The sequence below is a fragment of the Crocuta crocuta genome, unplaced genomic scaffold (genome assembly GCF_008692635.1).
Source record: "Crocuta crocuta isolate KB4526 unplaced genomic scaffold, BGI_CrCroc_1.0 scaffold344, whole genome shotgun sequence".
NCBI classification, from domain to species: Eukaryota; Metazoa; Chordata; class Mammalia; order Carnivora; family Hyaenidae; genus Crocuta; species Crocuta crocuta.
In genome coordinates this window covers 1756211-1777196 of record NW_027533081.1, presented here as the reverse complement: position 1 = coordinate 1777196, position 20986 = coordinate 1756211, and the positions used below count along the sequence as shown (strand labels likewise).

The following is a 20986-nucleotide window of genomic DNA, read 5'->3' as shown; positions in this document are numbered from 1 at the left end:
TGCTCTCAAGTTGTGAGTAAGTCCTCACTGCCTGGTCTGGCTAGGCCAGCAGATGTACTGCTGTCCCTCCCTGCCCCTGCTAATGCTCATGGCAAGACCACTGTGGTTCAAGAATGGAGGGGGGAAGAAGACCTGACATACTAGCCTTGTAACCTGGGGCACTGAGCACCTTGTCCAAAGTTGTTCCAATTGTTGGGGGGAAGAGCAGGGATGTGTGCACGGCCCCTCCGGCACCCCAGGATGCTGGAAGCAGCCATGGGATCCTCTACGCTGAGTGTGCCTGAACCTGGACTCAGTGGGCCCTTCCCTTGGCTGTTTCCTGTGTCCAGTCAGGGATTGACCAGGTCGACCTAGAGGTCTGCACCTCAGCCCCAGGATGTAAGGACCTGGACCTACTTTTAACCCAAAGAAAACTCAAAACTTTGGGAAAGGCTAGACAGGTCACATTTGTTTCTTCATTCTTCTTTTTGCATTATTTTAGGTTAAAGCTGAAGACTGAATGAAGCTTAACCCCGAAAAAACACGCGTTTACCCAAATTTATTTGCAGACTCTTCGATCATCTCCCGCAAATTCTCCTTCAAGGAGACGTCCATGGACTGGAACTTCTGCTTCACCTGTTTCAAGGGGAGGCTAGAAAGATGACAAGCACCAGTCACATGAGTGATCTGGCTTCAGATGACCTGGCCAAGCACCAGTGGGATGGAGAGCACCCTACAATGGGTCCCAGTGTGCACAAGAAAGGGGCCTTCAGATGTGGGCCTTTGGACAATATTCTGGGGTCTCCAAGTGAGACACTTCAGGTAGACACAGGCAGCCTCTGGATGTTGGTCACAACAAAGGGGAGGGAACTTTCCCCTGCTGGGAAGAGGAGTAGGGGCCTCTGGGCCAAAGTGGTCACTCACCCCACATCTGCGAGGAACTCCTGGAGCCGCTTCTGCCCGTGCACAGACCAGAGCTTGAACCTGGCTGCGGTGTAGCATGTGTTGCACAGGCTGTCGTGGAGGGACCAATGCTGGTAGAGTGCCAGGCGGAGGCTGGGTGTAGTCAAGGAGGCCGTGGCTGGGCAGTGACCCGTGGCTGGGCAGTGCACGGCCCCACCCATCCCCAGACAGCCTGCGTACATGACCGGTTATCCCATGAGCAACCTGGGGTTCTTTGACCTCCTTAGCTTCATTTGACCCATATAAAGAGCTTATAAGGGGGTGTGCGCACACCATTATCACCGTAGGACACACAGGGAAACTGAGGCGCAGGGGTTCTGAAAGTCTAGGTACTGTGGTGACAGGGAGTCCTCATGGAAACACAGGGCAGTCCAAGCTGTCACAGCATCTCTCCCTGTGTGCTACACCTAGTTTGGCCCTCCCCCGCACCCGTCACTCTGCTGGGCCCCCCTGAACAAAATCCCTTCTTCTTAAACACACTCTATCACTGGTAGGGCTATAAGGACAGCTGTGTGTGAGGGCAATCCTGTCCCCAGCCCCTGCATGCTTCTTCTTCCCCATCCCAAGAGTCTAAGCAGGATGCCAGGCTGGTTCTGCCCGCCTCCCAGTGTCATGCTGGTGCCCTGACACCACTTCTGCCAGCACACCTGCCCCTGAGGCTCGGCCTCTGGGCACATGATGGGCTCTGTCCTCAGTGCTGCCCTGCCTGATGGGTGAGCCCTGATCCCTGGACGTCCTGTGTCAGGTCCTGGAGGGCTCCCCAATCCTGGGAGCTCAGATGCCTCACATTTAGTACCCCTTCCTAGACGTGACCTCCTACTCACTTGTCCAAACCCATGTTTATTGGTCCCTATCCATCCCAGCAGGCACAGGACAGCATCATTCCTGCCATCACTACCTACCACTGAAGCAGCAGGTCCCAGCCACACCTTGTGCCTACGGTTGCCCGTCTGTCTCCCTGCAATCAGCAGCCCAGGGACCTTTTAAGCATAAAGAACTGAACTCCCCAACCTCCTCAACCTCCCACTGCCCTGGGCTCTCTGACCTTCAGACCCCACTTATCTCTCCAGCTCCTTCCTCAGGGTCTTTGCACAGCCATAGCCTTGGTCTAGGCTGTCCTCCCTCCCATTCAGTGTGTTTGAGTCTCAATCTGAGATGTGGCCTCCCAAAGGTCTTTCCTGAGTCCTGCCACCCAACAACCCCCTGGTTACTCCATCAATGCCCCACCTTCTTCTCATGAAACATTTGTGCTCTGTCATCACATGCTGGCTTAGTGCTTCCTGAATGGCTTGGCAAGAGTCTGTGCTCATCATTAAATTGCCTGCACTGCACAGGTAGGCCCTGCAGTGCACTTGCCCACATGCACCAGGCCTACAGTGAGCCATAAATAAACAGATAATGCTTCTAAACATAGAACTGGCATTTAGGAGCCAAAGCCACACAGAAGAGCCAGGACAGAGCCTGCTCCCCAGTACTTGGTGCTTTGCCCAGCCTGGAGAGCATACCAGGGCCCCTTTCTCAAAACCTCTTGTTTCCTCTACTGCCTGCCTGGAGACACAGTAGCCACAGCAGTAAGATCCAGGCCTGCAGCGCCTCAGCCACAACCACACCACCCCCAGGGGGATGTGGGCTGGGCCTGCAGAGGTGGTAAAATGGTGTGTGGCTGAGCAAAACTGAGGGCAGGCGTGCTGTCTGCGCCTGGCAGGCCTGAACCACAAGGATACTCATACTCGAAGGAGATCCGTGTACAGTCCACGGAGAGGGAGTTCTCCTCGTCCTCATTTCGGTGGTTGTGCCGGGACACGTGGCGTTGCAGGATGCCGACGTCGGTCACGTACTTCATCCTGGAATAAAAGCACTGCCAGCTGGCTGGGTGGGTGCCTTCCTCCCTCACGTGCAGCCAGGCCACGTCCCTCCTTCCCTCGGGGGTCCCCCCTCACAGGCTAAGGGGCTAGTCCACCAGACAGGCTGTTCCTGTCAGGACTAAGGAAGGTACACCACTTCTGCAAAAGTGGGCCGGTCAGGGGCATGTGAGTAGACAGAGCTGGGAGGGGTGGGCTCTGGCCATAGCCCCTGCCACCTTGCACTCTCCTCTGGGTGGCAGCTGTCCTCCCTTTACTTATTTGAGGCCTCCTTAGGGCAGGCACCGCGGGAGGCCACAGCCCTGTCCAGCAGTCATGGCCAAGTGGACAGACTATGTAGTGACAGTAATCCACAGCAGGGGGTGTGGATCCTCTCAAGCACACCAGGAGAGGGAAGAGCCCAGTACAGGTCCACCTGCAAGTGGCCACTGAGCAGGATAGTGACAGTGGAGCCTCATGTGAGGGGCTGCTACAGGCCAGGGACAGTGCCTGGCACTGCACATAACCCATGCCATCTTTAATAGAGAAGGGGGAACAAGGGCCAGCAAGGCATCCATGCCTGTGACACTCAGAACCGGCTTGGTCCCTAGGCTGTACCACAGGACTCAGGCGGCCACAGTGGGGTAGAAAGGCAGGAAATGGGGGTACAGGGGCCTCTGTAAACTGCACAAGGAGTCCAGTGACACAGAGAAGCTGTGCCAGGTGACAGGCTAAGGTGTCCTTGGACAGAGTTAGGGTAGGGGTTCCTGTCAATTCTTAGAGTCCCCACCTGATGGCCACCAGAATGGGGATGAGAGGGGGTGCCAGCACCCCATGCCTCCCAGGTATCTGTATTCTGGGGGAGCCCTTCAGCTCTCCATCAGGAGTGATGGGGAGCACTAAAGCCCATTCACCAAGGGGCAAAAGAGAATTCGGCTCCATGCCAGCCCTCCTGACAGTCCTTGCCAGCCTTCCCATTGCCTTTGAGGTCACATCTACTCTCCCTGGCAGGACTCCTAGGGTCCTCACCTCCTCCTCCCAGAGACCCCATGTCTACTGTGCAATGACCACATGGAGAGCCAGGAGACTGAGCTCCCTCCTCTCACCTCTGGCTCCACCTGCTGGGCTCCCTGAGGGTGGACAAAGCATCCACACAAGGCCTAGTTCTAAGCCCTTCCTGGGTGACAAGGATCCAGGCCCAAGGCCAGCACCCTCCTCAACAGGGCTCTGCCACCCATCTTCCCCAGCAAAACTGGGCTGTGGCCAGGCTATGCGTATGGCCATAGCACAGGCCAACCTTCAACGGCCTGAGAAAGTGCATCCTTACTGGGTGATCTTGTCTTGTACCCACTGGTCCGTCAGTCCAACGATGGCCCACCTGAAAGACAAGAGGGCAACAAAGCTCACAAGACCATCCTGCCAGGTGTGGCCTGGCCCAGGCCCACCACCCAACAGTCAGTCTCTCCTCTGCAGGGTAGAAGGTTACAGGCCAACTCAGGGCTCCCAGCATAGCATCACTGTAGTGGGAGCTTTTGGTCCACAGGAGGGAGATCTCCCAGGGCAAGGATGAGAGGCCTGCCGTGGTCTCTGTGAAGTGGCTGACCCCAACACTCTCCACCCTCATCTTTTGGGAGTAGAGCTGCAGCTGACTCCATGCTCAGGTGCTGGTGGATCCTGGCATGTCACTCCACTTCTGAGGCCCTCATGTCACCTGCCCCTCTGCATTACGCCTTGTAGTACAAAAGGCCCTCATCATGTCTGTGTCTGTTGTTCTGGTATAAAATGACAGGACAAAGAGTCACAGAATTTAGGCTTCTTAAGAGCCTTCCAAGGTCCTGTCTCTAAGCTCATCTTTTGTGGATGAAATGACGGAGGCCCAGGCTGGCCTGACCTCCCAAGGACCACAGCCAGATGATGGCAAGAGGAACCAGGACCTCAGGCAAGTATCCTGTCAGTCCCCAGGCAGTGTCCTTTAAGAATCCCCTCTGGGGTCAGAGCCAAGAATAGCCAGAGATTCTGGGAACAGTGAGTTGGAGGAGGCCCTGGAAGGTTCATGTGGGGGAAGGGCATTCAAGCATACCACCATATCTGTCAGGGCAGTGAGCCCCTCATCAGAGGGTCCTCTTCAAAAAATGCCACCCTGGGGCATCTTCCCCAGCCTACCCTTTCCTCCTTCCAACCTTCCCGTACATATATTTTGTATCAGATTCTTTTGTATTTGTTCTTGTGCCATTTCTGGAGTTTTCTGGAGGCATTTCAAGGGGGCATATTCTGACATCAATGATAAACTGGAGGTGCTTGTGAGTGGGCCATCAAGGGTGCCCCCAAGCACACAGCAGGTGCACACCAAAGGCTCCCTGATGCTGACGTGGCAGTCACATGCTGTGGCTACAGGGCACAGTACAGGGTTCCCACCTGGCCTCCCACGATCTCTTGATGCATAGCTGGCCCCTGTGCTAGGGAATGGGAATGTCAGTCCACACCACACAGGGGGACCTGAGGCTAAGAGAGCTGAGCCAATTGCCTGAGGGTGGCAGGTGGGCATCTGCTTGGGGTGATGACAGAGCACCCTGGGGCCTAGGTATGGCCAGGGCTGTGGTCCTGCTCCAGCCCCTGGCTGTCATAAAACCCTGATTCAGCAAAGACCATTACAATCCTCACCATGGGCTCAGGGTTTGAAAGAACATCCCCTCCTCATCTCATAGAGGAGAACCCAGAACAGAGCAGAGGATCAGGGGGGTGGTAGAGGCCAGACCTATACTTTCTTTCCTCAGAAACTGGGTTTAGGTTTTAAACCAACCTGCATACTGCACCCTAGTATGTTGAGTGTTCCCGCTTGCAGCCAGTGCAGTAAACTCAGAGGTGGGCTAACAGTTATTCCTGTACCAGATTTCATGGCACACCAGGGAGGTCAAGCTGCCTGGCGAGAGCTGCCTTATTCAAATCTCACGCTCCTACTGTTACCTGAATTCATCAGGCAGCAAGGCTGAGTGGCAGGGTGGGAAGGGTAGAGCTGCAGTCAGCCCCCATCCTCTGACGCTCTGCACCCAACAATGCTCCCTACATTTCCCCTAGGAGTTTGTATGCAGACATAAGCCTCATAGGAAGAAAATCAGGGCTATGCCCATTCCCAGAAAGGGGTTATGTCCAATGTTCCTGGCGGGGACCACACAGTGATGTCTTCTTCCAGACCCTGTTCTCACTGTGGCAGGACAGAGCTACTGGGAGAAGGAAGCCCCACACAGCACAGGTCTTGACTAGGACATACATACCACAGCATGTCGTTCAAGTCCTTGGACATCATCCATGCCAGGTCGAACATCACCATGGCTGACTGAAAGAAAGAAAGAAAGAAAGAAAGAAAGAAAGAAAGAAAGAAAGAAAGAAAGAAAGAAAGAAAGAAAGAAAGAAAGAAAGAAGCCTGAGGTCCAAGGCAACTGTGCTCCTAGGAAGGGTGCACACTGAGGCTGGGCTGCCCAGCCCAGGATCCCAGCCAAGCCCCTGAAGAATGAAGGTTTTCCCAGCTAGGGAAGGAAACATGGGTGGATTCCAGGCCAAACCAAGGGAGGAAGACAGAGTAACTCAAGTGATCTTCACTGTCTGCTCTGCTAACTAGTCATTTCTACGTGTGTACTTCATCATGCAAGGGAGAACATCTGAGAACAGCATTGTGCTAAGGTCTCTACACATCTCACTGGGTCCCTTGGTGATACTAGGGAGGCACTAAGCCAGAAGGTTAGGGACCTACATCCACACACTCCTCCTGGCTGGCTGGCAGGCTTACACACTCTCAGGAAGGCTGGATGAGGTAGGGCCTTGGATCCTGTTACCTGGACATTAAAAAGGAAGGGTGCCTCAGGACCTCTGTGAGAAAGATCTTTCTAATAGGGCTGTCTGCTTTCCCTGTGGGCAGAGAGTCTGGGTTTTGGTAGGAGACAACAAGGGGTATTAGCGTCTGACCAGAAGGCTCTAACGTCCCATTGGCTGTGCAATGCTGGGCTGCCCACCAGAGATTGCCAAGAGAATGGTTCACAAATCTGGAGGGAGCTGGGCACCCGCTGCCCCACCCACCTCCTACTGCTTAGAATTTCCCATGTGCTGGGGCAGAGCAGAGAGGGCAAAAAATGATCCTTCAAAGGGCAATGAGACCTTGAGAGTAAAAGGGATGCTGGCAATATGGCACTCAGAGTTCAAGGCCCCAGGGCCAAATGCTAATACTGAACACATGATATATAACTGGAAATTTATTTTCTAGGGATCCTTAAAGCCTTGAGCTCTGCTCAACACTATCAGAGTCAGGGGCAGCTGGGTGGCACAGTTGTTAAGCATCTGACTCTTGATCTCAGCTCAGGTCATAATGTCACAGTTCATAAGTTCCAGCCCCACATCAAGCTCTGCACTGATGGCGCAGAGCCTGCTGAGGATTCTCTCTCCCCTCTGCCCCTTCCCTGCTTGTGCGTACTCTCTCAAAATAAATAAACCTAAAAATTTTTTCTTTACGTTTTCTTTAATTTTTCTTTAAAACCCTACCAGAGTCAACACAGTAGGTTTTCCATGTGAAATCCTGTTCTGTAACACATGCAGTGATGGGTCTCTGTAATTACAAGTACAGATTTGTTCTGTATTTTTGATGGTGAACAAAAATAATAGCTTCTGTCCTTTGGACATCTACTGGGTGTGCAGGACCATCCTAACAACTGCCTATGAAGTGAGGGTTGTTCTCTTCCTTTTATGGAGGAGTAGAAGTTTAACTTTCAGAGAGGCTGCCCCACCTGCCCTAGGTCACACAGCAGAAGTTGAGAGGTTCAGATTCAAACCAGGCTTTTGTGGTTCTAAAACCTACATTCATTCCTCCTCACGTTTTAGGACACTGACTCCTAGATTCAGAACTTTATGGTAAAGTACACCTTCCCATACATACCGATGTCCCATGATATTCATACTGTTCATAATCAAAGAGGATGTCTCTTCTGTAACGACATAAAATGCAGTTCTTCATCAGGAAGCAGTGCAGGGAACACAAACATTTGGAAAATGCTAAAACTTGACAGTTCTCAAAGAAACACTTTAAGTGCCAGTACTCCTTATATTCGCTTATAGGGTGTTTCAGAGTGCACATGTGCAATGCAGGAAAGGGAATATTGACATAAAAGGCTGTAGCAATGGAAGATGTAAAATGACATAGAACAGTCTTAGAATCCCACTTCTATCCTAAGACAACAATTCAAAGGGATAAGCAAGACAACACTATGTGCACAAACAAGGTTGTTCATTGCAGCCTTATTTGTCATGGCAAAATACCAGAAGTAACCTCCAGTTCAAAAAAAAGGAGATTGACCATGTAAGTATAATGCAGGTCATAAAAGTGGTTTGGAACTATAAAAAATTGGTTAGATTCAGGGCACCTGGGTGGCTCAGTTGGCTGAGCATCCGACTTCGGCTCAGGTCATGATCTCACGGTTCATGGGTTTGAGCCCTGCGTCAGGTTCTGTGCTGACAGCTCAGAGCCTGGAGCCTGTTTCAGATTCTGTGTCTTCCTCTATCTCTGCCCCTCCCCTGCTCATGCTATCTCTCTCTCAGAAATAAATAAGACATTCAAAACAATGGTTAGATTAAGTAAAAACAATGCAAAATTAGGTGCGTGTTATGATCACATAAAATACGCACAAGTACAGATACCCCAGGAAGATTGATTCAAAGCCAGAATGTCTTCCGATCAGTGAATATGGATTATATTCACCTTCCTTTTCCTTACACTTCCTGAAATGGTTTTTCATTGTCCTTCCATGAGGGGGTGGCCAAGTACAACACCCTCAGCTGGAACAGCAGAGATTTTCAGGGACTGGATGGAATAAGGAATATTCAGCTCAATGGCACTGCTACACGGTCACCTCAAGGTACAATAATCTTTCCATTTTTTTTATTTCAGAGTGCTTCGATTTTTTTTTTAATATTTTTATTTATTTCTAGGAGAGAGAGAGAGAGAGAGACAGTGTGAGCAGGGGAGTGTGAGCAGGGGAGGGTCAGAGAGACAGGGAGATACAGACTCTGAAATAGGCTCCAGGCTCTGAGCTGGCAGTCAGCACAGAGCCCGACGCGGGGCTTGAACCCACGAACCGTGAGATCATGACCTAAGCGAAAGTCGGACACTTAACTGACTAAGCCACCTAGACGCCCCTGCTTCAATTTTTTTTAATGTTTATTCATTTTTAAGAGAGAGAGAGGGAGTCAGAGCGTGAGCGAGGGAGGGGCAGAGAGAGAGACATAGAATCTGAAGGAAGCTCCAGGCTCTGAGCTCTCAGCACAGAGCCCAATGCAGAGCTCAAACCCACGAATGGTGAGATCATGACCTGAGCTGAAGTTGGACACTTACCAACTGAGCCACGCAGGTGCCCCTAGAGCACTTCAATTTTTTAATTTGCAATATGAAGAGGAATTTTGGATAATTCAGTTTCCTTCTCATACGCATTTTTTTCTATGAAAACTTTTATACAATTAGCATCTATCTTATTTAGAAAGAACTTACACATAAAACTATATTTGGAAAAACAACAAAAATAAAAGACACACGGCTGTCATCCCTAACAGAGAATATGTATTTAGAAGACCTCTGGGCCCAGTCCTGCCACTTATGAGACCACAGCATGATACAGAGGGTATCCAGAGGTCTTCTCGGATACAGGGAACACATGCTCACTCCTGGAGCCACCAGCCCAGAGACTCTAAACTATATGAACTGGGGTGATTGGGTGGCTCAGTCGGTTAAGCCTCCGACTCTTGATTTTGGCTCAGGTCACAATCTCACAATTCGTGAGGCTGAGCCCCGTGCTGGCTCTGCACTAACAGCAAGGAACCTGCTTGGGATTCTCCCTCTCTTTCTGCCCCTCCCCTGCTCGAACTCGTTCTCAATCTCTCTCTCTCAAAATAAACGTTTAAAAAAAACCAAACTAAATGTATTGTCTTCAAATGGGGAAAAAAAAACAAAAAGTACCCAGTCATCGTGGAAAACATAGGTAACCCAGAGGGATTATGGGCTCTGTGGCACAGGGTGCTGCCTGAAGTACACACTCACCTCCGGGCCTCCCACTCTCTCCGCTGCCTCCTCTTCATGGTTTGTGCCACTATCTCCTGATATAGGGACAAAAAGAACAAAAGGTTGAGCAAGTAGGGGAGCCTCGGTGGCTCAGTTGGTTAAGCATCTGACTTCGGCTCAGGTCACGATCTCTTAGTTTGTGAGTTCAAGCCCTGAGTTGGGCTTTGTGCTGACAGCTCAGAGCCTGGAACCTGTTTCAGATTCTGCGTCTCCTTTGTTCTCTGCCCCTCCCCCTCTCACGCACTGTCTCTCTGTCTCTCTCCTTCAAAAATAAACATAAAAAAAAAAAAAAAGAGGTTGAGCAAATAAGCCAAGAATGTACCCCTGTAGCCTGAGAAGTTTCGAATCAGGCAGAAGCCACTGGGCATGGACCCCTGAGGGAAAACATCAGTTATTCATACCCATGTCCTAAGCTCAGTCTGGTCCTAGAAGAGAAGAAGTGAGATGGGGGATGGTCAGGACCCTATACAGACACGATATCATGGACAGGAGCAGATGTTTCCCCAGTGCCTGCTCAGGGTACACTCTGTCCATCTGTTCCATCTGTCCACTTCAGCCTTCCATCGTCCCCACCACTGTGTGATCCAGAAGTGCACAGCCACTTCATACTGGCTTCCCCACCAGATCAATAGCACTAATGTTACCTATGTCCTTCCCTGTGCCAGCTGCTATTCTAATTTTACAGGCACAATCTGTTTAGTTCTCACAGCAAAGGTATGAGGTAGTGTGGCGGTTTTAAAAATCCATGGTCCCAAGGATTTTTGCTTCCAGAAAAATGGAAATTTCCCATCTAATTTTCCATATGTGTCCACTAAATACACTTAAACACACTGTCTATATGTAAAGCAAACAAAATAAAACTCTGAAAGGTGGAAAGAAAGGCCAACCAGCTGGGGACCCTGGGATCTAAGAAGCGACAGGGTGATGAGTTCCCTGGGGTTTTTTTGGTTTTTTGGGTTATTTTGACTTATAGATCCCAGACGTGAAGATGAAGAAGCCAGCAACCTGGAAACACCCACAGGCACAGAGAAAAAAGTCCTCAACAAAAGCCAAAGGTCCCTAAGGAGCAGCCCTGAAAGAAGAAAACTTTTAGACAATAATTGGTTTAATCCAGGCACCACCACCACCAAAAACAGTGGCCCCACTCCTATCAACCCAGCAAAGATGAAGCAGAAGCCTAGATTGCCACCCTGGTGAACACCTCCCACCTGTAACACTTCACCTTTCACCTGTAATGTCTCCCAACATGCTCACTGGGGTGGTATCAGAGGGGCCAAGCAGTGAGCCTGGACCTTCCTTGCCCAGTGGTAACAAGGAGCCACTTCTCTTGGTGGTTAATGGAGGTCTAATATCTTTAACTTCTATCTCCACCTGGCTATAAAGAGACATGATGCCCACCTTCTCTCCTTTGTCAGAGTGATGTCAGAGAAAGCAGATTAACACAGAAGGCTTAAATAAGACCCAGAATATCAAAACATAATATAAAAATGTCCAAGTTTCATTTGAAAAGCACTCATCATACCAAGAGCCAGGAAGATCTCAAACTGAACACTAAAATAGGAAATCTATAAGTGCTAACACCAAAATGACAAAGATGTGAAAATTACCCAACAAATATTTTTAAAGCCGCCATCACAAAAATGCTTCAATGAGCAATTAAAAACACAGTTGAAACAAATGAAAAAAAATAGGAAGTTTTAGCAAATAAATAGAAAAATGAAGAAGAAACAAAATGAAATTTAAAACTGAAAATGACAACTGAAATAGAAACTCAGTAGAGGGGCTCAAGAGCAGAATGGAGGGACAGAGGAAAGAACCAGCAGATAGAATGATAGAAATTATCCAGTCTGATTAACAGAGGGGTAAATGGACTGGAAAAACAAACAAACAAACAAACAAGCAGTAGCATGTGAGCCTACAACAAAAGACCTAACCTTCGTGTGATTGGTGCCTTGGAAGGAGGAGGGGAAAGGGTAAAAACACCCTGGAAGAAATACGGCTCAAATTCTGGCAAGAGACAGAAACTTACAGATTCAAGAAGCTGACTGAAACCCAATAGGTTAAACCCAAAGATATCCACACCAAGACACATTGTAATTAAATTTATGAACAGTAGAGCCCCCATTTTTTTTTAAATCTCAAAAAAAGCAAAAGAAAAATGACATCTTATGTACAGGATAAAACAGTATGAATGGAAGCAGATTTCTCAGTAGAAACTACAAAGGCCAGAAGAAGTAGCATAACATTTTCAAGCACTGACAGAAAAAAGCTGTTAACTCCAAATCCCACACCCTGTGAAAATATCTTTCAGGAATGAGGGGAAAAGTCAAAAAATTCTCAGGAAAAGGAACACTAAGAGAATTTACTGCCAGCAGATTGTCTCTAAAAAAAAAGTTAAAGGACTTCAGGAAACAAAAAGAAAATGACAAAAGAAAAAACCTTGGAACGTCAGGATGGAAGGAAGAACGTGCTGAGTAAAAATTGGGTAAATACAATAGGCTTTCCTTATGCTCTTGAGTTTTAGAATAGAATCATGTTTGTTGAAGCCAAATTTATACCATTGTAGACGTAGATCTAAATGTACACAGAGAATATAATTAAGAAACTCGCATAAACAGAGGAGAGTAAGGGAAGTAAAGTAAGGTAATGTTTCCACATTTATAGCCTATTGTCTCTAAATCTCTTTGAGTGTACACTCTTATTAATAAAAATGTTTCTGAGACTATACCTTGAATCCACGTAGATTTACAAATCATGAAGATATAATTACCACTGAAGTATTCTCAAAGGGCTAACTCTTACCAAAATCAAGTATGTAGTCCTAAACCTGGATTACATAAAATGCAAGGATAGAGGTGCAAGTAAAAGTACTCCACGAACAAGTGATAAATACTAGAGAACTGGACTGGCCTCCAATGTCATTCCAAACAAAACAGAAAAAAAAAGAAAAAACAAAAAGAGGTAGGGTCCTGGTCTAGGTTAAAAGACAATTAAGAGCGGGGCGCCTGGGTGGCTTAGTCGGTTAAGCGTCCGACTTTCGCTTAGGTCATGATCTCGCGGTTCGTGGGTTCGAGCCCCACGTCGGGCTCTGTGCTGACTGCCAGCTCAGAGCCTGGAGCCTATTTCAGAGTCTGTATCTCCCTGTCTCTCTGACCTTCCCCTGCTCATGCTGTCTCTCTCTCTCCTAGAAACAAATAAAAATATTAAAAAAAAAAAAAAAAGACAAGAGGGATGCCTGGCTGGCTCAATCAGAGAAGCATGCGACTCTTGATCTCGGAGTCATGAGTTCTAGCCCCATATCAGGTGCAGAGATCACCTAAATAAATAAATATTAAAAAAAGAGAGACAAGAGAAATAGCTAAACACAAATGTGCCAGCCCTGGTTGGATGACATTTCAGAAACAAAAGCAGCTACAAAATCTATTTTGGGGGACAAATGAAATTTGAATATGGGTTGAATATTAGATGATGCTCTTAACTGCTTATGTATGATAATAGTATTGCATTTACATAGAAGAATGCTCTTAGAAGATGCATTTTAAAGTTTATTTATTTAGGGGCATCTGGGTGACTCAGTCAGTTAAGCGTCCAACTCTTGATTTCATCTAAGGTCATGATCTCACAGTTTGTGGGATCAAGCCCCACATCAGGGTCTGTGCTGACAGTGTGTGGCCTGCTTCGGGTTCTCTCTCTCTCTCCTTCTGACCCTCCTCTGCTTGCATGCATGCATGTTTGCTCACGCTCTCTCTCTCAAAATAAAAACATTTTAAAAAGTAAAGCTTATTTATTTATTTTGAGAGAGAGAGAGAGAGAGTGTGTGTGTGCATGGGAGGGAGGGGCAGAGAGAGAGGAAAAGAGAGAGAATTCCAAGCAGGCTCCACACTGTCAGCACAGAGCCCAATAAATAAAGGTTTGAACCCATGAACTGTGAGATCATGACCTGAGCTGAAATCAAGAGTCAGATGTTTAAACGACTGAGCAACCTAGGTGCCCCTGCAACTTCGTCTCAAATGATTTAGCATAAAACAAACACAACAACAAAAATATATAGAAAGAAGGCAAATGTGCAAAATTGCTGAATACAAGGTATATGGGTATTAATTGTACAATCCTTTCAACTGTTGTATACGTCAACATTTTTTTCAAAATAAAACGGTGGGAAATTATGCATGTTACATATGCATAATTATGCATGTGAATACTACAGAAAGCATTCACAAACAGAGACTCTAAATAGATGCATTAAGCATGTCAATGGAGGCTCTGACATGTTCTGACACCTTGTCAAGACCAATGACATTCTCTTTACTGCCAAACCCTCCCATTAGTTCTAGCCTGACTCCACCTCCCTAAGAGCTCTCGTGTCTGTGGACACTGCGCTGGATGTACCTCCTGGGGATCCTTCTGCCTCTTTGCTTCCTCATCAGGTCAAGTGTCCATGGCCATCTTCATAAAAGCAGCCCATTCCCTGTCCAGCCTGTTACCTTGCTTTATTTTTGATAGGACATAGCTCTCCATCTGAAACCATCCTTGACCTGCTCATATTCCTTATGTCTCCCCCACTGGAAAGGAAGCACAGAGTAGGTGCTGAAATATATTTATTAGTCAGGATGGAGAATTCCAAGACTCTTATCTGCAGAACATGAATGTTTCCAGGGAAAATCCCACCAAATACCGATATATGGAGCCTGATGGAAAGCAGTTCATCAATAGTTAAAAGAATGCTACAAAAATAGGAGCATCAGATAACAAAATGAGAGCTCTTAGAAATCAAAGATTAGAAGATAAAGACCAGAAGTTGGCCAGAGAGTGGAACAGATAAAGAGCTGGACAAGAGGAAAGGGAATCTAAGAATGTGTCTGAGGTCCCTGATCAGACTGCCCAAAACTCTAGAGAAATAATTGCCCAAAGGCAGGGATGGTAAGGAGAAAACACTCCTACCTTAACAGGACACATTCCCAGATGGACAGTGTCCTGAATGTCTGGAAAATGGCTCAAAAGAGCTCTGCTAAAGCACCTTATTGGGAAATGTCAGGCCAAGGATGAAACATTCCAGAAGCAAATTTCAGCATGTTCACCCAGCACTGGGAATCAGAGGGCATCAACTTCTTTCACACCACTGAACACTAGAATAAAACTTGGCCCTCCTATTAGAGGAACAACCACCTCCCACATTTAATTTTTCATGTAGTAGGAGCCACCAGCGTTGGGCCCCAAATCGGGTAACCATCTCAGACCCAAGACTCACCAGGCTTAAACAACTCTAATCTCTGCACACAAGATGCTTCCTCTGGAGTGACCACTGAGGACTGAGCCTGCCTGAGGGCTATGGACCTATGTTGTTCCTTCACAGTGACTGCAGAGAGTGAGTCTGGAGGGGAGTGGGGCAGGGAGGGGATGTTTATGCTATTTATTGTTTCTCTGTATTGCTTTTTTTTTTTTAATGTTTATTTACTTTGAGAGAGAGAGCACATGAGCAGGGAAAGGGCAGAGAGAGGGAGAGAGAATCCTAGGCAGGCTCTGTGCCATCAGCGCAGAGCCCAACATGGGGCTTGAACCCACAAACTGTGACATCATGACCTGAGCCGAAATCAAGAGTTGGATGCTTAACCAACTGAGCCACCCACGTGCCCCTTTCTGTACTGCTTTTTAAAAATGCCTGCTGTCTAAGCGAAGAACTGAGCTATCCTAAGTTTCAGTTCATCTGATGAAATTCTACTGTACAGACAAGGATGTCAAAGCTCAGAGAAGTTCAGTAACCTGCCTGAGGCCATGCAGCCAAGGGATACCAGAGTCCAGAATCAATGCCCATGCCTGCTGAATCCCAGCTACCCCTGGGCCCCGAAGGCTCCAGTCTAAGCTCGGACTTCTGGGAATGACGTTACTCAAGACTTAGGTGAGGCCGAAACCCACCTCTTCTAACCGTGTGCGCTTTGCAGAAGGCTCTGACGCATTGTCACTTTCATCCTCCAAATGCTCTTCATCCTCTTCTTCATCCCTGAAGATATCATCATAGGCAGGAACTTCGAGGTCATCATCTTGTTTAATGAGGAGTTTGATCTAAGATTAAAACAAAAAGCAATCAAGGCTCTTCTCTCTCATTGACAGAAAGCTCTCCATTACACGTTTTCTCTTGCAGAATCTTAGTTCCCAAAGAGCTAACTCATTAAGGTTTCTGTACAAAGAGCCACCTGTTTGAGAATTTTTCAGACTTTTTCTCAAACATTTTCTTGTTTTCATCTCCTCTCACTGAGGCATTGGAGTTGTACCATGTGATATGCGAAAATTCTGAAAATTAAAAACCTTCCACAGTCCTTTAAGTCTGGGAAAAAAGATTTCCTCTCATGCCACACTCCAAGCAAACAAAATGAACACCCTGCAACTTGGACTCTGACAGAAGACAGGGAAGTGTGTGACCCCTACGGAAGTTAAACTGCTGTCTCTAAAAGCAATTCCAGGCTGACTTCACTTAGAGCCGTCCTTCACATGAGAACTTTGAGGCCTACACTTTGATAACATGAGTGGGATCAACTCAGAGAATGCTTAGGTGGCTGCCCTGTGCCAGGCTCCATGCTTGCTGCCGGGGGTTCAAAGAGGAAGCACAGCATAGCAATTTTAGGCTAACAGTGGTCTCTTACACTGTACATTGTCTTACAGGTCCTCACACTACCCTTTGGATGGGCAGGGAAGGCCCTTGGCCCACTTATAGGGCTAAGGCCTCTAGATCTCCTGATATACAATGACACCAGGCTGCGCCTGAGCTCTAAGGGCAGGCTTGGTACAGGGTTCTGGTCCCTATACTTTTAGGTTAAGTGAATTCCAAAATGCATTCTGAGCACCTTCAAGACTTAGGTGCTGCATTTCTCACCACAGATAAGCAAGACCAGATTCTTGCCCTCAGGCTGGTCCAACTCCTATAGGAGAGGTAGATATATGCCTTGCTTAGAACATCAGGTGCGATGTTGCCCATAGCATAAAAGGTACAAATCGATAGGAGAACTCGGAGGAGACACGGGCCCCAAAGGCCAGGTTACCTGGGTGTCGTTATAGACATTCACGACGTTAACTGGCCTGTGGGTGTCACATACAAAAAATATGGCATCTTCATCGGGCTGAAGGATATCCAATAGGTCTACATTAGCTCCACAGTTTATGAGGATAAAATAATGGAACTGAAACAAAGAGAGAGACGTTGGGAAGTAAGTGCCTTGAGTAGGTCCTTTACCTTCAGCACACTAGGCCTCTGAGTCCTTCTGCTGAGACACTTCAAACCCCTGACATCAGTGAGGCCCTGATGGCAAGGGGCTTTACACAGCTGGCCTGGGTAAAGTACTTTGATGTACTCCATATGCTATTTCATTTCCATTGATGACACCTTGAGATAGGGCCCATGGTTGGCCCTGTGGCGGTCTCTGCTTTACCAAGGAGCACATGAAGACTCAGCATGGCTCGGGGTCATGACGCACAAGGTCAAGAAGCTGATGGGGAGCAGAATAAGACTTCAAATGCATAAATGGGCCTTGGCAGGGGCACGTGGGTGGCTCAGTTGGTTAAGTGTTCAACTTCTATGTCTGTCTGTCTCTCTCTCTCTCTGCCCCTCCCCAACTCTTGCTCTCTCAAAAATAAACATTAAAAAATAATAATAATATGGGGCATCTAGGTCGCTCAGTTGGTTAAGTGTCTGACTTCAGCTCAGGTCATGATCTCACTGTTCATGAGTTCGAGCCCCGCGTCAGGCTCTGTGCTGACAGTTCAGAGCCTGGAGGCTACTTCAGATTCTTTTTTTTTTCTTACAAATAGTTTATTGTCAAATTAGTTTCCACATAACACTCAGTGCTCATCCCCACAAGTGCCCTCCTCCATGCCCATCCCTCCTCCCCCCCACATCCATCAGTCCTCAGTTTTTGTCAGCATTCAAGAGTCTCTCATGGTTTGCCTCTCTCCCTTTCCCCCACCATTTCCCCCCTTCTTCTCCCCCTTGTTCCTCTGTCAAGTGCCTCCTAATCCTCCTATACGTGTAAACATATGATATTTGTCTTTCTCTGCCTACTTCAGATTCTAGGTCTCCCTATCTGTCTGCCTTCCGCTGCTCATGCTCTGTCTCTCTCAAAAATAAATAAACATTAAAAAAAGTTTTTTAAATAACAATAAATAAATAAATAAATAAATAGGCCTCTGCAGATCTCAGTCACTCTACTGTGTTGTGCTGCTTCTCTGTACTAACAGGTCGTACAGGTTTAAATTTGTAACAAGTCTTGGGCACCCCATACTTAATGAGCACCTAAATATTAATTTAAGCCTTACTATATCCTATCACTATAGAAAACTTTTTCCTTATAAATATCGAGGTGGCACAAGTAGTCCCTTCCATGATGACAGGAGCTCCAGGTAAGGATTTCTCTCTGCTGTACAGTCCTAAATGTTGCCACAGACTCGAGACCCTCTTCCCTACTCCAGTCCCACCCAGTGGGATCTAAAATGTCCCATCCGTCAGCATAGCCCCATACAGAGGGGGTAAGAGTCCTGGCCTCTACTGTTTAAGGAAGATATGTTCCTGGATTACCAGTTGGAACCGGGATGCTTTTTCTTGGAGAGATAATGTAAAATAGCCACCTTGTCTAACATAATTTTAACTAGGCCATATCAAAATTGAACTGCTAAGACACATGAAACGATGCTCAGCATCCCTCCTCATCAGGGAAATACAAATCAAAACCACACTGAGATATCACCTCACGCCAGTCAGAGTGGCTAAAATGAGCAAATCAGAGAACTCTAGATGCTGGCGAGGATGTGGAGAAACGGGCACCCTCCCACACTGTTGGTGGGAATGTAAACTGGTACAGCCCCTCTGGAAAACAGTGTGGAGGTTCCTCAGGAAACTAACAATAGAACTCCCCTAGGACCCAGCAATAGCACTGCTAGGAATTTACCCAAGGGATACAGAAATGCTGAGGCATAGGAGCACATGTACCCCAATGTTCATAGCAGCACTCTCCACAATAGCTAAAACATGGAAAGAGCCTAAGTGTCCATCAACAGATGAATGGATCAAGAAGATGTGGTTTATCTATACCATGGAATACTATATGGCAATGAGAAACAGTGAAATCTGGCCATGTGTAGCAACATGGATGGACCTTGAGGGTGTTATGCTGAGCGAAATAAGTCAGGCAGAGAAGGACAAATATCATATGTTTGCACATATAGGAGGATTAGGAGGAACTTGACGGAGGACCAAGGGGGAGAAGAAGGGGGGAAATGGTGGGGGAAAGGGAGCGAGGCAAACCATGAGAGACTCTTGAATGCTGACAAAAACTGAGGACTGATGGATGTGGGGGGGGAGGGGGGATGGGCATGGAGGAGGGCACTAGTGGGGATGAGCACTGGGTGTTATGTGGAAACTAATTTAACAATAAACTATTTGTAAAAAAAAAATTGAACTGCTAAACTCTAAGCATCTTACATTGAAATATCTGTAACACAAATTCAAAGTTAGAGAGTGTCCACATTCACTACCATTTTTGGTTATCAATTCTGTCTCTACAACTTGAGGACAAGCCACTCTGTGTATATCTCATTTTTTCTCTATCATATTGGCTAATACAGTTGATACTTACACATACATGCAACCTACTGAGGACCTAGAAAGAATGCTAGTGTTAAGAAATTGCACCTGAATAAAAAGACTAATTACTTTAAAATGTTTCTTTCATACCTGTTCTTTATGCTCAAGAAATGCAGTTTCAAGTTCTTGCCACCCAGAAACTGGAATCAGCGTATACTGCACGTGATCACATTGGAACAGAGCCTGAGAGAGTATTTTTGAAAACTATCATATTTAGGCCGTCACTATAACATTCTGTGAACTTTAATGAATTTTTGAAAATCACCAAAAGAAAACATTGTGGGGGGAGGGAGCTTATCTTATTTCTAGGTCTTCTGAGAAGTAGTTCCTGACCCAACAGCCTAACCAAAGGTCATGTAAAAATTGCACCATATTCAAAACCAAGCCAATGATCTTCCCTAATAGAGAAAAGAATTCTGTATTTTTTATATTGCTTATGACACCACTGTGCCCTCAGTTGCCACAGACTCCTCTGTCTGAAACCCCACATTTGAGAATCCACTCCAGGTCTAAGGGTCTCTCCAATGCAACCATTTTTTTGGCCTAAGTTATTGCAACTGCCTTTTGTCGAATCGTTCTCTAAACCACCCAATACTATTGCCAGACAAGCGACCTCTCAGAGTCCCTCTCCCCAGATTTCAGTTGCTCCAGCCCCTATCCTAGCCTGCGCTCTCACCAGGGGGGTGGGGAGAGGGGCGGTTCCCGACAGAGCTCCTGCCCGACTCCCAGCCCATCTTGCACTCCCAAACTCCTCCCGAGGCCCCACCAGCACCCTTTGGCCCCGGCCCTTCCCTCCCAAACTACGCAAGGCTTACCTGAAGGATCTTGCAAGCGCACAGAGCGTCCACGTCCGAGGCCACAAAGAGAAGGACCCTCTGTCAGGAAAAGAGAGGGCCAGTTGAACGCAGAGAAACGAACACTAGCCGCTCATGCCCTCCCAGGGCCGCTCCCCCTCATCCCTCCCCCTCCCCCCTGACAAGGCCACGAGATCTTAAAAAAAGGGTCACCTGGTTCTGAACCACCTCGTAGAACTCCTTGCGGAATTCGGATACAAACATGGCCCCGGCGGCCGGACCAGAGCTAGCGCTGAAGATCCTAGAGCTTTGGCTGCGGTCAAGACTCCCGCCAAACCAGGACTCTTCCGATTGGCCCAGGAGCCAACCAATACCTACTTAGTTCTCAGCCTTTCCACCTTTCCGATTGGGCCATATTGGAGGCGGGCATAGCGCTCCGCCATCCGGGTTGGAAAAGTTAGGCCCGCTCCTAAAGGAGCGTCATCCACAGGTAAGACGCAAACACTGTTGCTCGCTTCAATGCTGACTCCCATTTACCCACAAATCCAACGTTTGGTGGACATCTTTACTTTGGGAAGAGAAGCCTATTGCCTCCCACTGGGCCCTCCAGGAAAAGAAAATCTTAACGTAAATTCAGTTCCCTTATACATCGAACGAAGTTGTCAGTTTACGATTTCAATAAACTCTC

At 47.5% G+C, this 20986-nt stretch overlaps 1 protein-coding gene across 1 annotated transcript in view; it reads right to left on the bottom strand.

Moving 5' to 3' along the window:
• Nucleotides 1-20770, bottom strand: part of CDC45 (cell division cycle 45) — a 35953-nt gene extending 15183 nt beyond the window's left edge. Inside the window, exons 1-12 of the mRNA XM_077745852.1 lie at nt 20512-20770; nt 20320-20379; nt 19595-19687; nt 16911-17048; nt 15790-15936; nt 9856-9911; nt 7705-7753; nt 6056-6117; nt 4111-4161; nt 2667-2786; nt 904-1035; nt 533-631 (exon numbers count right to left, since the gene is read on the bottom strand). Of these exons, the coding sequence (XP_077601978.1) occupies nt 533-631; nt 904-1035; nt 2667-2786; nt 4111-4161; nt 6056-6117; nt 7705-7753; nt 9856-9911; nt 15790-15936; nt 16911-17048; nt 19595-19687; nt 20320-20379; nt 20512-20562 (1058 nt within the window). The 5' untranslated portion in view covers nt 20563-20770. The remainder of the gene's footprint in view (nt 1-532; nt 632-903; nt 1036-2666; nt 2787-4110; nt 4162-6055; nt 6118-7704; nt 7754-9855; nt 9912-15789; nt 15937-16910; nt 17049-19594; nt 19688-20319; nt 20380-20511) is intronic.
• Between the last annotated feature and the right edge of the window lie 216 nt (nt 20771-20986).